This window comes from Sceloporus undulatus, chromosome 1 (assembly GCF_019175285.1).
Source record: "Sceloporus undulatus isolate JIND9_A2432 ecotype Alabama chromosome 1, SceUnd_v1.1, whole genome shotgun sequence".
NCBI lineage: Eukaryota > Metazoa > Chordata > Lepidosauria > Squamata > Phrynosomatidae > Sceloporus > Sceloporus undulatus.
This window is the reverse complement of record NC_056522.1, coordinates 253,074,777-253,090,487: the sequence shown is the minus strand read 5'-3', so window position 1 is coordinate 253,090,487 and position 15,711 is coordinate 253,074,777. Positions and strand designations below refer to the sequence as shown.

General features: G+C 42.3%; 1 protein-coding gene across 1 annotated transcript in view; it reads left to right on the top strand.

Annotated features, from left to right (window-relative positions):
- Window positions 1-15,231, top strand: part of RAB15 (RAB15, member RAS oncogene family) — a 26,784-nt gene extending 11,553 nt beyond the window's left edge. The window contains exons 2-7 of the mRNA XM_042446818.1: window positions 2,021-2,081; window positions 4,957-5,017; window positions 6,551-6,628; window positions 8,318-8,407; window positions 9,600-9,665; window positions 11,364-15,231. Of these exons, the coding sequence (XP_042302752.1) occupies window positions 2,021-2,081; window positions 4,957-5,017; window positions 6,551-6,628; window positions 8,318-8,407; window positions 9,600-9,665; window positions 11,364-11,525 (518 nt within the window). The 3' untranslated portion in view covers window positions 11,526-15,231. The remainder of the gene's footprint in view (window positions 1-2,020; window positions 2,082-4,956; window positions 5,018-6,550; window positions 6,629-8,317; window positions 8,408-9,599; window positions 9,666-11,363) is intronic.
- The last annotated feature ends 480 nt before the right edge of the window (window positions 15,232-15,711 follow it).

Sequence of the window (15,711 nt, the reverse complement as noted above, 5' to 3'; positions counted from 1 at the left end):
TGAAGCTTCCAGACTCTTAGGATTCATGCATCATTGAAATACCATACCTCCAAAGTGACTCGAAGCAGCTTTATTTTGGCTGTCTGTAACAGGCCTATGAAAGCCTATGCTGCATTTCCTTAGCACAGCCATGTTAGTCTGTAGAAACAGTATGTAAAGAGATCTTGCAGCACCTTTGAGACTAACTGAGAGAAAGAAGTTGGCATCATGAGCTTTCATAGACTTCAGTCTATTTCCTCAGATGCTTTTAAAATCTGAGGAAGTAGACTGAAGTCTACGAAAGCTCATGGTGCCAATTTGTTTCTCTCAGTCTCAAAGGTGCTAAAAGATCTCTCTACATACTGATTCTTACACACAGCCTCAAAGATCCCTTTGCATGCAGTATGTTTACTTTTACTCACTCAGTTCCATTTCAAGTTGAGAAAAATCTGATTCAGTACAACTAGTTGAACATTCTGTTTCACTAAAGGAGTGACTGTGGTACTATAACTCAGATGACTATGGCTAAATATATATTTCTCTCTGTGTGTATATGCACACTTCTATGGTATGTAGAAATTTCCATGGAAAAATATAGCATCAGAAAATTTTGCCCCCACCTCTCTGTCTGTATATTGTATATTGTGGTTAGAGAAGGGACAGATTGTTCTACGTTGATCTACTTGTAGGTTGTATGTATGAGAGTGAGTCAGTATGAATGTTTCTCATATATTAACATAGTATGTTAATAGTGTCTGCAAATACATCCGCATTTGCCTTACGCGGGGATCTGTTTTGGACCCCCCGCGTAAGGCAAAAAGCGCATATGCTCGAGTCCCATTAGATATAATGGGGCTCATGCTCGCCGTGCAGCCATGCTTGCCACATGTACCATTCTCTCAGTGGCTTCTGTGTAAGCTGGAAGCCACCTATAACGAGCCCACGTATGGCGCGGGCTCACTGTAATGCAAAAGGGTATCTGTGTGATAAAGTAAAGGAGATCTAGATACTAAGAAAATGTCTTGTGCACACTTAGGTGTAAATAGAGCTCCCTGTAGGTTTCCATCTGTATATTATAAACAACAGATAACCTAATTACATACAACTTAATATGCTGGGTAGTGCTATCTCACCCTTAGGACTTTATCACACGAGGGAAATTGGAAGGTTAAAGTGGGGCCATTGCAGGGTCATCCAGAGTGCAGCTGCTTATCACATGACGCTGCATGCAATCCGGACAGAATCCAGGGAGAATGTGAGAGGAATCAAGAAATTAGAAAATTTGAAAAACTACCATATTTGCATGCCCATTTTGCTTGCAAATTCACTCCTTTCACATAATGCCAGCTGTCGTGGAAAGCAAGCCTCCAGATGCCCTTGTTTCCCAGAGTGCCTTGCTGTGCCAAAGAGAGAGAATGCTCTTTTTTTAAAAAAACGGGATACACGCATTCCCCTCTTTAGCCTTGCCTGGCTGCTTTTCCTCCTCTTTGCAGCCTCTAATCAGCTGCTGGGAGAAACCAGAGAGAGCATGTTTTGACATTCCTCCTGGACAGGAGGGAGAAATGGAGGACCTGCCCTGGAAAAGGAGGGCATTGGGGAGTATCAGCCCTCTGGAATCAGATGGGCTTATGGTCTCAGCTCCCTCCTTTCTGTCTCTCTCTTGTGTGTGTGTGTTTGTGTTGGTTTTATGGAGTTTGCAAAGGGGAGCCTCATCCTGCCTCCCTCTGATCTGGCTTCTGGGTCAAAGAGGACCCCCTCCCCCAGTTTCCCTCCCTCCCTGGAGCGTGTGTGTGTGTGTGTGTACTTGTGCAAATGACAGTTTTGCACATGCGCAGAAAAGGTATTTCTAAGTGAGCAATGGGGATTTGTTTGTCTCCTTCTGATAGCCAAATTTGAATCTACCCTAAGTAATGTGCCTTTAACACCTTGTTGTGCTCTTGTGTGTGATAACCATTAGCAAATGGGCTTGCTTTTGAAGCACATAGGTCCACATGTGGAAAAGTCCTTAGTTGATGTAACTTTTTCTCTTTGTTCTTCATAGGGGTTGACTTTAAAATGAAGACTATAGAAGTAGATGGAATTAAAGTCCGAATACAGATCTGGTAAGTGATCTAGGTACTGTGATATAGATCCTCAAGAAGAAGGCTGAACAATCTATTTGTAATAATAATTGCATAATATTAAATAATATTAACATAATCATCAGTATCCTTGCCTCGAACTTATTACTACACTGCTTCCTTTATTTTATCTCCAGCTCTATAATTTACATCATTAAGTTTAACTTTCATTTATCCAATCCATATGCAAATTCTAAAGCATTCTGCAGATACAGTGTTTTGCAAGACCAGTAATACTAGGAAATCAAACAAATCTGAGAATGTTACTTTTTTGTTGTTTTTATGGCTACAGCACCCCAGATCTCTCACCTGGTAAACCCACTGGGAGTTATTGTCCAAAAAATAAAACAAAAACAAAATTATTTCCAAACTTTGGAGTAATATAACAGTTTCTATAGCTGCCTGTATAGAAATAGTAGTTATTTTTCTAAATGTAGGTTTGAGCATCCATGTTTAGCACTATCCTAGGAACTATTCTAAACCATTTTTCTCCTTATGTAATAGAAATGAGAGTGGCGTTGATTTTGAATTAGGGATTGCCATCTGGTTTTAAACAGGGGTTGCATGCACTCCAGAACTAGTAGAGCAGGATGTACAGATCTGAAAATCTAACAGTCTCATTTTGGTTTTCTGAATCCCACTGGCATTCTCTACCATTCCAGTTATATACTGGTTTGCATGACTTTTTCCTCCTTTCTGCATAGAAATTTGTGGATATACCCTCCAACCCAAATATTATTTTACTATGCATTTTTGCCAGTCTATACTGCTTAACCTGTTTGACCCATTAACCAATGCATGTTTGCATTTTTCAAATCTGTGTTTTTGACATGCACATTTTTCAGATCTGTGCTTGGTTTTGTGAGCATTTGTCTACACTGAAGTGCATTGCAAGCCTCAGAAATGTACAGATTTCCAAGGCAAGATTGCACTGCCTGTCTTTGGAGGTACAGACTATTTCTTTTCATACCATACATGAACAGCAAGGCATCAGTTTTGCTTTTAATTAAGTCTCTCAAGATAGCCTACTACCCTTCCTAGGGATGGAAAATAATTATTTGTGATTGCCTTTCTCAGTGAAAACATCATTTTTTTCTGGTTAGAGCATAGAGATAGGGTTTTTTAGCAGTAAAATTAAATGTGTCCAGCAGGGGGCATACAGATCACATCTGCTGCCAAAACTGAAGCTGATGTGTTCTTGAGCGCAACTGCAGGGAAATCACTTTGCAGCGATGACCATTTGTGGGTTGAACAGCAGTTAAAAGAGACTGGAAAGCATGGAAATACTCACACTTTATGATTACTTCATTACAGTTTATTGCAAATCAGTTTAAATAATGATTCTGGATTCTGTTCTAACACCACATCAATCCAGTTGTTTCTGACTTATGATAACCCTAAGGCACCCCTATCACAGAGTTTTCTTGTAATATTTGTTCAGAGGGGTTTTGCCTTTGCCTTCTCCAGAGGCTGAAAGCATGTCACTTGCCCAAGGTCACCCAATGGATCACCATGCCAGAGCAGGGATTCCAACCCTGGTCTCCAGAGTCGTAGTCCAACACTCAAACCACTACAACACACTGAGTTTCAATCCTAGGCTTAATGATGAGAAATGTGGGGTGCAAAATGGGTGCAGTTGTGATGCAACTGCTTCACACTATGTTTTGTCATTCTGGCCAAGATTATGGATTGGAGTGTAGCTCTACCTGCACAATTCCACATTTTCTCTTTCCATAGCAGCTGTCAAGATTGAGGGGTGGGGGGAAGGCTTCTGGTAGTGTTCACTAGTGAGTAGAGGGGAAGCAATGGGGGTGATTCAAACTATGAAGTAGCAGCTGGACTCAGCTGGGGGCGGGAGTACCCTTTTCTTTTCTCCCAGGAGCCCAGAGCAGCCATATTTTCATGATCTCAATTGCTTCCCCCACTTCTTTCCCCGTCCCACTGGTAAGAAGTAGCAATAGGCCTTTCTGAGGCTTGACAGCTGCATGTAAGAGGTTTGGGGACAGAGCACATGGGCAAGAGAATAGCTTCCTGTGTTCCATCGAAAAAGGGACATATGTGTAAGCTGCATTTACACATATGCATGTCAGTAACAGGATGTCAGGCTCAGTGTGATCTAGGGGGAGAAACAGGATAATGAGACCCAGTCAATGCGTATAACAGAGGCCAATTGCTTTTACACTCTTCTCTGAGTATATTTCCATTCAAGCTGCTTATTCTAAGTATACTCAGAACTACTCCTGCCCCAGTCCCATGGAATCTGACATACTGTCATATCTTTTATATAGTAGTCCTGAAGATTTGGGCTGTTGTTTAATCTTAGTATAGTTCACAGAGAATGTAAGCTCCTCTTAAAGGATAAATATTTTGACACTTCTCCATATGAGTGCCCCCCACACCTTCTACAACTGGGATGGCTCTTTAGATAGCAGTTTCATTATATGGTCCTCAGTACTATAATTATGTGGTGTCCATAACCTGGAGCAGTTCCTTAATAATAATACTTCGGTTAAAATTCCAAATAATACTCCAATTATTTCTTAAGTTTGTTGAACTACTAGCCCCATGTTTTTCAAATGTGCAGTAGAACCATGTCATATAGTAGAGGCAGAGAAACTTCTGCTCTCCCAATGTTTTGAGTTATAACTTCTACAATATCTTACCAGTGACCATGTCGGCTGTGGCTTTTAGGAGTCAAAGTCCCAAACAGGTGGAAGCCCAAAGTTTCCCCCCTAAGTAGGGTTTTGAGACTGATATTCCTGTCAGCAGACCATTGGGGTTGAAAGTCTTAAACCTGGAGCTGGGATCTGTTGTGAACAGATAGAAGTCATTGTAACAATTTGTGCTTCTGTTCCAGGGACACCGCAGGTCAGGAGCGATACCAGACCATCACCAAACAGTACTACAGGCGAGCGCAGGTAAAACTGTTCTCCACTAGATGCCAAAAGGAAGGGGGTGGAGGGGTTGCTCCTCTGAAGAACTCATTCCTTAACTGCCACAAGTGCTCCAATCACAGCATGCATCTACACAGCAGAAATCATGCAGTGTGACACTGCTCTAAATGATGTAGCTCCATCCTGTGAAATTCTGGGACCTCTAATTTTACAAGGTCTATAGTCTTCTTTGACAAAGAGTGTTGGTACCTCACAAAAGTACAAATCCCAGGATTGTGTAGGATGGAGCCATGGCAGTTAAAGAAGTAAACTGCATTATTTCTACAGTTTAGATACACCCACAATCAATGTGTTTTCTATATCTTCATCTTTTGTTGCCAGAAAAGGATATACTGAACTCCAAGGAGATGACCTGGTGGGTTGGGTCTGAGCTTCTTCCCTGAAGACTTCTTTGAGACTCAGTACATTGGGACTAATATGATAACAGTGAGCCTTGTGACTAAACAGTCCCTGTCAGTGAGCCTGCAGACAAACATCCAGAAAGATGGTAGCCCTCTTTTGTTGACTCCATGGTGAAACAGTTTGAAGTCAACTCTGAGGGGCAACCAGGAAGTTCCTCAATGGAGGAGGGTTGTCCTAACTGTAGGGGGTTACAACTACTGATAACTGTTTTTAAAATGGAGTTTGAAAAATCCAGAATCTCCCAGCCAACATGGCCAGGAATTTTATTCTGTTTTGGTACAGAGGTAGCCCTGCTTCCAGTTCCAAGCCAACTCATACCATGTGGTCTAGCAATAATTCACATTTTGATTTGCTTGCAAGATCACATGCTTCCAGAGTGAGTAGTATACTTATTTAGAGGGCCAACTATCCACAGAGTTGTTTGGTGAAGGCCTTTCCTTTACAGGTGAGGGTGCAAATAGATGTTTTGCGACATGACTGCTGTGTAGTGGCTGGGTTTGATTTGTGGCTTATTTCCTACCTGCCTATAGATACTCTGAGACATGATGATTAATGGGGTTTAATGTCTTATATAATGTATTGAGGTACTTTCCTGACTTCTGGCATCTACATCACTCCCAGCCAGTATGGTCTAATGGGGTCCCTAGGCCCAAACATCTGGAATGATTATGATGTGGGGAGAGCTGCTTTAAGAGAAGACTGACAAGATGTTAATTAACTGACCATTAACTACTACAGAGGCAGCTTGCTTTTTGATAAACTCACAGACCCAACTGCAATAAGTTAGAGTCCATTTTCAATGTGTTAAGGCAAGCATGGGTGGGTATTGTGCAGTCCTACAGATGTTGTCAAATACGAACTCCTAGAATTTCTCACCACTAGCTATGGCTGCTGGGAGCTGCAGTCCAGCAACACATGGAGCACTGTGTGATCCCAGCCCCTGTGTTAAGGTGAGATTTAAGACAAGCTTGTCATCTATACCTCATTCTATGTTCTGGACAGAGCAAATAGAACTCTTCTCAAATCTGAATATATCTGTAACATTCTAATTGCTTTCCTCTTGCTTTTGTTTTCTTGACCTGGTTCTCTCCTTAGGGGATATTTTTGGTGTACGACATTAGCAGTGAGCGCTCCTACCAACATATAATGAAATGGGCCAGTGATGTGGATGAGGTAAGTGGAGGAGGCCTCCTTGCTTCCTACTTTTACTTGATTTGCTGGAGCATGTTTGCTCAAGCATAAGAGATGATGTTGTGGCAAAATGGATACATTGCTTTCTCTGCAGATGAGAAACACAACATAAAAAGCCTTGATTGCATGAATGTGTGTACTTCTGCACTTACACACACACAGGCCAGCCACACATGTGATTCAGTACTTGGTATCTCTGGACTGTAAAATTAAAACAAATTTAAGACTCCCAAGGGTTGTCTCATTGTCCTTGGGATATATATGCATCCTCTTGGCCTCTCTGGCCTCAGATAGACAGGCCAAAAGAGCCGCTGTTAGGCCATGTTGGGGGTGTGGTGTTTCCATGATGCCTGTTCCTTTGTGGTGGCCCAGTTCAGGACTGCTGCAGCAGCCTGGATCGGGACCAGGTGCATGCAGTTGCTGCAGCCTCGCAGTGATCACGCCGCTCCTTTTGCCCGTCTGCTTGAGGCCTCTGTCTCTAATAAAAGGACTTTTTTGTGGTTATACTTTCTCTCAGTTTTATGAAGTACTAATTAAAGTTTATTCAGTGAGGAAGGAAAATGTCTAATAAATATATCTGTCTGCTAGTGAAACATGGTAATAAATGTCCTGATTATATGGCTGCACCCTTGCACATACTCGCAAGCTCTCTGTAGGATATTAGGCGGAGGGAGTACAGATATTTACTTAGAAATTCCTTTTATACTCACAGTGGTTACTTATTTATTCCATCCAGTGAGTTGAAAACATCATACATGGCTCTCCTCCACCCACCCTTTTTATCCTCACAACATTATTTTGAAGTAGGTCAGAGAGAGAGAGGAACAGAGGGAGAGAGAGGTGGTGACTGGCTCCAAGCACCAAGCTCAGTGAAGAGTAGGACCTGGATTGCTCAAACTCCAATCCCACATTTTGACCACTGCACCACATTGGGGTAACCTGTGGCTATGCACTAAATGTGAAAGGAAGATGAATGAGTTGAGGATGAGGAAGGAGATGATAGACTATATATACTCATGTATAAATTGAAAATTTTGTATTACAAAATTGACCCCAAAAACCTGGGCCAATTTATACACAAGTCAATACGGTAACAAGATGGCAGGAAGAGTGATTGTTAGCTCCCCAAGCCTCTTCCCATCCTGGCAACTTCCAGAGGGGGTAGCTGGGTTGGGAAGATGCAGGATGAGGGATCAGGGCATCCTTTACATCCATGGTTACATGCTCTTAAGTTTTACCCTTGACTTATCCATGGGTCACATACAAATCCAGAATTTTGGCCCCAAACCTACCCTCGACTTATACATGAGGTCGACCTACACACGACAAATTATATACGGTAAATCAGGTCCAGAGTATCACCTCAGGTGACTTGTGCTTGGTTCATTTCCCAAGAAAGTGGTTTTGGCCTCTTTCAGTCTGTAGTAGCTTTGATTCCTTAAGATAGGCCTGTGTCACTTCTAATAGCTGTGTAGGATCAAGAATGTATTAGAAAGTAACTCTCCCCCCCCAGTCTAGCCCTGAAGCAGTGGAAGGAACTGTTTCTGTGAAAATTCTCCACAGCAAGGGGGTGTGTGGTAATCTTAAATCTGAGTAATACCTTATGGCTCTCCTTTCAACTATCAAAATGTATGGGTTGGGATATGCTAATATTTTTCCTCTTCTCTCTAGTATGCTCCAGAGGGTGTCCAGAAGATCCTCATTGGGAATAAAGCAGATGAGGAAGAGAAGAGGCAAGTAGGCAGAGAGCAAGGCCTCCAGGTAAATGTCTTAGATTGGCACTAGTTGTCCTTCTCCAAGGTTCAATCCACACTACTATCAAATTTACTCAGCTGTACTATTTCAGATTGCAGGTGGGGCTCACATGGTAGCATAGCTGCTCCATACCCAAAGCAAGGCAAAAAAAAACCCTTCTCTCCACCGAGCAAACTGAAATGTTAGGAACTATTCTGTCTATGTTTGTGTACAGGTGGCCTTCCTTATCCATGGATTTTTTATCCACGGATTCAAGCATCCACAGCTTGAAAATATTCCCAAAAAGTATAAATGCCAACAAGCAAACCATGATTTTGCCATTTGATATAAGGGACACCATTTTGCTATGCCATTATATTTAATGGGACTTACACATCCACAGATTTTGTTATCTACAGGGGGTCCTGGAACTAAACCCCAGCAGATAACAAGGGCCCACTGTATTTATTTATTTATTTATTTGTTTAGGAGGGACATCCAGTCATTTGAGGTTACCACCACTGCTTGAAAGCTGAAATGATGTAGTTAGGAGATGTGAAATATAGACATAATCTAGAACCTGTTCAGAAAAGATAGGATTCAACAATATAGCCATGTTAGTCTGTAAAATCAGTATGTAGAGATCTTGTAGCACCTTTGAGACTACAGTAATTGAAAGAAAGAAGTTGGCAGCATGAGCTTTCATAGACTCAAGTCCACTTCCTCAGTTGCATTTAGGAAATAGACTTAAGTCTATGAAAGCTCATGCTGCCAACTTCTTTCTTTCATTTAGTCCCAAAGATGCTACAAGATCTCTCTACATACTGTACATAAAAGTTATGATTTATAAATTGATTGCTGTTTGATAAAAGATAGAGATGAGGACCAGATTTTGGATCTCAATCACATCTTGGCCATGGTAGTTGAGAGATTCTGGTGGATGTACTTCAAAGAACTAATTTTCCCAAGCCCTGAACTTAGCTCACCAACTTTCCAACCCTGCACAAATGAAAAGCAAGTTCTGGCATAATGCATGACCCCCAAGTCTGCCCTTCACCATATTTTCAAGCTCCATTCATGGCCTAGCCTGACCTACATAAGTTGCCTTCCTAAATGGAGAGGGGGATGGGGAAAGGAAGAGGACTGGTGGATTCAAGGGAAGTGGAGCAATATCAATGTGGCATTTATGTCAAAACTTATTAGAACTTCTGTCTTGCAGCTGGCTAAGGAATATGGCATGGATTTCTATGAAACAAGTGCCTGCACCAATCTGAACATAAAGGAGGTGAGAACCTTGGTTGGGGAACTTCTGGGTGGGTGGATTTCCAGGGTCACTAGACTGTCTTCACAAAACAATCTAAGAGAAAAGCAAATGAATGAGTTTTCACTTCTAGCATCCAGAAGGCTCTCTGACTTTGGAAAGGAGAACCAGGTGAAGTATGCTAATGAAGAGATAAATGGTCATAGAAATTAAACTGATATGTTTTCTTTATTATAGGCTCAATCGAGTAGTGGTTTAATCTGTTTGAAAGTGCTTCAGGTTTCACAGGATGAAGTTGCACAGATCACCTACTCACAGCATCCCTTTGTACCAGATCCAAATCCAATCCAAGGGTTACATTTGGTAGATGATTAGTGAAAATTGAGTGCCTTGGTTTGCACAAGTGGAAAATATCTTTCTGACAGTGCAAAACCACTATTGGAACTGTGGTGGTGGAGGTGTTTGGTATGAGTTTGTAATAGGTGCATAACTAAAACCTGATTGAGCTGCTAACGTCAATGAGAAATATGAAGTTCATGTGTAATTCTAGCAATGAAATCATTTGGACTCAAGAAGTGTGTTAGCATCTGATTAGATCTGTCTGCTGTCTTTTTGCCAGCAAGTGAACACCTTTTATGTGGGCAGACCTTTGATTCTTAAGTTATTGTGGCAGTCTGCTCTTTTAATGGGTGTGTTATGCTTTTATGTTTTTACTGTGTTTAAATGTGAGATAAACTGTTTAATGTAGTCCTTTTAACAGAACAGCTGGTTTAATTAAAAAAAAACACTGTTGAATCAAATAGGTTTTGGTTGTAGTTTATTTCATTTGATGTGAGCCACCTTGTATCTGGTGCCAGGAGAAAGGCAGAATATTAAATAAATAAATAAATCTTGGAGAAATTGACATCTTGATAACTAGCTTTAATTTAACCAGCTGGTGAGGTCTGTGGTCATGCTTTGGTTCTGTACAACCAGACTGAAGATGATGGCTACAATCCTGTTTGTTTGCTTGTCAGATTTATACACTGCCTTTCTCCCAAAGTAAAATTCAAGGCAGCTGTTGGGGATATATGAATTCATAAGCACCGTCAGGATGCTACACAGTGAATCTCATCCCAATCTACCTCACTCCTTACTTCCCGGGCAGCAGCTGCTGCAGTCAACAGAGATCTGTTCCCCTCTCATGACCAGTCTTCATTGTGAAAGGAAAAAGGAGGACCCCGCAGGGTTCTTGTTATAATTTCCCCTTGCCAGAGATGACTTGAGTGAGGGAAGCTGGGAACATCAGTCAGCTGCTTCTCAAAACTAGGGGCTACATAGGGATCATGAGAGCAAAACACTCATGCATGAACTCTAGTTGACACATTTGTGAATTATCCAAGTGAATTCTTGGATATTTCTTAAATGTTCACAAGCATATAAGTGTGAGATGAATGATCCAGAACTACAAATGGCTACAGGTCCTTTTGAAAGGAAACAGGGCCCTCAGAAGATATACTTCGTTGTAGCAAATTAAAACTGCCACTAAGTAAGGAAGCTAAACTAAATATTCCTAGTATAGCTCTGAGATCTAAAACAAGGAGGCTCCTAGGCAGGCGACTATTCATGTTGTGGGTTAGTAACATGTGTGGATTTACTTGCCGACCAATCTAAACCTAAACACTAATGGTCACCCAGACTGTAGAAATGATCCCTGAGCCTTTTGTTCCCATTCTCTTTCAGTCTTTCACTCGTCTGACAGAGCTGGTCCTGCAGGCCCACAAGAAGGAGCTGGATGGACTCCGCACATATACAGCTGATGAACTGAATCTGGTTGAGCTGGAAGAAGAAGCAAGCAAACCAGAAGGCACAGAACATCCTCCCAAGACTTCCTGCTGGTGCTGAAGGCCTCCCAGTGTTCTTCCTTTCCCCCCCAACCCCAGTGCAGGTAGAAAGGCTACCACCTAGAGAGGGCTGGTTTCTTGTGCTCCATCCCTCTGGTCATTGGTTGCCCACCTGCCCGCCATCTGCCCTATTGGATCCTTTTTGGGTTTCCTGGTGTTTCTCCTTGATTGGTGATTTCTGTTGTCCTCAAACTCTCTGGATCCAAAATCTTTCTCAGATGGCTCACAGTGTGCAGAATATCACCCTGCCATCTTCACGGCAGGACTGTGGTTGGCAATCACAGTTGAGGTCAGTCCAGCAGCCCTCTCAGACTCCAGGTGCTCTGCAGCCTGGCCCCTTTCCACCAACAGGTGAGCCATTTGGTTCTGTACCTTTATGGGCTGGGCCTTTCTTCCAAAAGCAGGATGCTTGTGAAGTAAGAAGGACCTGTGTTTCACGAAAGGTTCCCCAGGCAGACGATTTGCTAACACACCTTCTAGAGCAGGCCTTTGTATGGCTTGTTACTCTCCCAGCCCACCCTCACGTGCTTTGCCTTTGTCCTCTTTTTATCTTCTCCAGTGCCTGTGCAATGTGGTGGAGGGTTCGACCAGGCCCTGACTGATCAGGGCTGGGGCTTTTACAGCTGTCGTGGCAGTAGTGAATTATTCATAGCAACAGGTTGCCTGGAGATGCTTGTCAAAAATCTTATCTAGATATCTTACCAAAAATGGTCTTTCATTCCAGAGGGTGAAATGACCTCTTTCCCTGCTCAGTAGAAGTGCTGGGAAAACAGAGTCTAGTCTTGCTAAGAAAGGGGGTTGTATGATGGTATTTTGGTCTTAAATTCAGACTTCCCTTACCAGTTACAGAGAAACTACTCTTGCTTCCTCCTAGTCAGACTAGACTTGCCCTTTGAGAAGTCTGTAGAGCCCTGTCTTGCATGGCAAGCAGGACAGGTCCTTGCTGATGACTGATTCAGAACTTTATAAGGAATCTTCCCTTGCCCCCATTAGGTATCTTTAGTGGTAGTGGTATTGGGACACTCCAAAATAGATACCCAATTAGGCTATGTATATATCTATAGAAATGCAGACAGAGAAACCACCCAATCTATGTGGCACATACTAGGATCTGGCTTTGAGACCCCCCCCCCTTGAAGTTATTTCCTTGCTATGTTCCTTCCGGCCCTGACACAGAAAGAGGCTTTGTACTGTAATCTGTGCATAGAGCCTCCACCCCAATCCATCTTCTTTGCCCTCAGGGTCTGACCTGTAAGAAATTGCTGAAACTCCCACCCTCCTTTAGACTTTTCTCTATGGGCTCAACATGAAACTCAAACTGGCCCACCCTTCTGGGGATTATCCTGCCATGTGCTGCTAACATGTCTTGATCAGAACAAACTGAAATCTGCATGCATGTTGCACAGGCATCCTCTTCTCTCCTGGCCACTGACATGCTTGATAGGGAAGGCCTAACACACTCAGCAGCATGCCCTGGTATTCTGATCTCTTTTATGTGTGCCTGCTCAGAGTAGCTGCTTCCTGCGTGCCAACATCTTGAGGATGCTAAGCCTCCTCCTCCCCTGTACACCTGCCAGAAATGGGTCACGGTTGCCCAATTTAGACAGAATAACCATCAGCTGAAGACATTTTGGGTGAAATGTGATGCCTGTACAGCAACCCTTCTGCCAAGCCCCATTTTGGCAGAGGGCTCAGATTTGAACCATTCAGTCCATAGTGCAACTGGTTTTTGTGAGGTCAGGCTTGCCTGTGTGGTGAGCTACTCTTTCCTAGCCATAAGCTAATACCAGATGGATCTGTGACCCTTTGTTCCTTCTTCTTCTTCCTCCTGTAAGTTGACTTTCCCTTCATGGAGTAATTAAATTGTAATATTCAAAAAGTGGGGGGAAAGGGGAATAATATATAATGGAAGTGATGCCAGTTGTCTTGATTCAAGTGTTTTGTCTCTGTTAATGAAAAGGTGCCTTGCAGTGCAGAAAAGGCACCATTTCAAATGTGTGTCTCTTGTTTAAATGCCAGTTTTACCTATTACCTTGAGCTAGGAGGGTGTGAACTAATATCAAGCCATTGAAATGTAGAGAAGGAATTATGTTGTACCACAGAGTTGGCTGCTGCCAGAAGGGTTTCTTGTGACTTTGGTCACCTGGCACTGAGGACTTCACAATGGGGGTCTCTCACTTCAGGGTCTATAGAGAAGATACAGAATAGTCATTCATAGGAAGTCCCTTCCTGCTACAGCTAATACAATGCTTGTGACCTGCAGACACTAACTAGAGAGCATGTGGCCATTACTCTGCTGTAGGATTTGTGTAGTGGACCTAAAGTCTGTTAGGAATGGGTTAACTGAGGATGTGCTAGAAAATTAGGAATATTTGTCTGAAAAATGGAGTCAGGCAGAAACTTGGGAAAATAGGGTGGATCAAAGGAAGATAAATTATTCCACGGATCTTTCACACAGTCTGAATGCTGTTGGCTGACTTTTTGGGGACTTTGCTGGCTCATAGGGATTTTGGTTCGCCTAATGTATATGGGAAGGTGAAATGAAGACCACTTCATATGTACTCTTTCCCTAAAGCCAGATAGCTGTCTTTTACTCTTCCCAATCACCTATTTATTGAATTGTATTGCACACAAGGTGAATGGGTTTCTTGGGAGTGCAGATAACAATTGTGAACTCCCACTTCTTAATCAACATCAGGAAGACTTGTGCAGTTTTAGTGCGATTTAGGGAGGGGAAAATAAAAACAAAACAACCCACAATAGTGGCCAGTTGGTTATCTGCAGAATGGTTGTGTGAATTAGTATCTTTGTATCTCTTGCACACACAATGTTTTTAAAAACTTAGTGGCTAGAGCCACCCTCAAGAATGTCAACCTGAGAGGGATGCCACTCTGTCACTGAAGAGAGCATTGAAAATTGCCAAATTTTCATGGACCTCCAGGCTCTGAAAACCTGTACACTAAACATATAAAAGTGTTAGTCCTTAGCAGATCTGGGACTGTCTCCTCCCTCGGTAGCTCTTCCCTGCTGTCACAGTCTAGCATCATGTTGGTACTGCTTGCTCCACCTAGGATCTAAAAAAATAGCTATCTTTCCACCCGTATAATAGAAGCTGAGCTGTTGCTGCTGCCACCAACGCACAAAATCAACTCCAATATATCTTTGCAACACACATTGACAAGCGAGGGAGCATCTGAGCCTCTTTGTCCATCTGTGGAGTTAAGTGGGGGTCTTATTGCCCTTACATCCAGCCATGGTTCTTGATGGATCATTGGCACTCAGCAAACTATTGATGAAGGCTCAGGGATGTTAGGCAATTCTTGCACTGAGAGAGGATGCTTCCTGAATCCAGTGTCTGGATAGTGTTCTCTTTGGATGCCAGGAAGTGTTCCCTGGATTTCAGGCCAGTGCTTGGAAGGAAAAGTGAGGAGGATTCTGGGAAACTCTTCAGTATTCTGGAGCTCCCTCTGTCCTGCAAGTCACAGGTCATAGCAACTTGTCTGTCTTTAAGCGGAAACTGTTGCATATAACTTGTCATGGGATCTAACCAAACTTGCAACTTTATGAATCCTCTACTTTGTCTGTAACTCTTGTGAACTTTGCACTCTGACTGGGTTTCCTTGTATGACCTGTCATTGTAATTCATTATTTTGAACAAAGAAACAACAACAAAAAAACTTTACAAAATAAAGATTCTCTCAAAGTGATTGGGGGTTGATGTATTTTCTGATTAGATGGATACCATAATTCATGTTTCTGAGAACATCATTTGGAGGAAGAGCCGGTAAGAACAGGAAGTTGAATGGGCAAGCCCTTCACAGTGGTATAGATTTTCTGAAAAACACAGAAGTGGAAAATTTCCCAGTGCTCTTAATAATGTTATATGATTTAGCACTTTGGTTTAAATGTTGCATTCAGTTACATTCAAAACTTCATGCAGAAACCATTTTATTGGAATCTTTGAAATAATATGACAAGAATAGCATATATTTTCTTAATATTTAACAGCAGCAACAAAAAACTGTAAAATAACACAATTTTTATGAGAGCTATGCCTGATACATCATGTATCAACAATTTAATTTTCTTTTGCCTAAAGTATGACTATTGCCTTATGCTTCACTAACTCACTGTACTACTTGTCAGCGGCCGTCAAATGTTACTGGACTGTCACCTCAATCAGCACC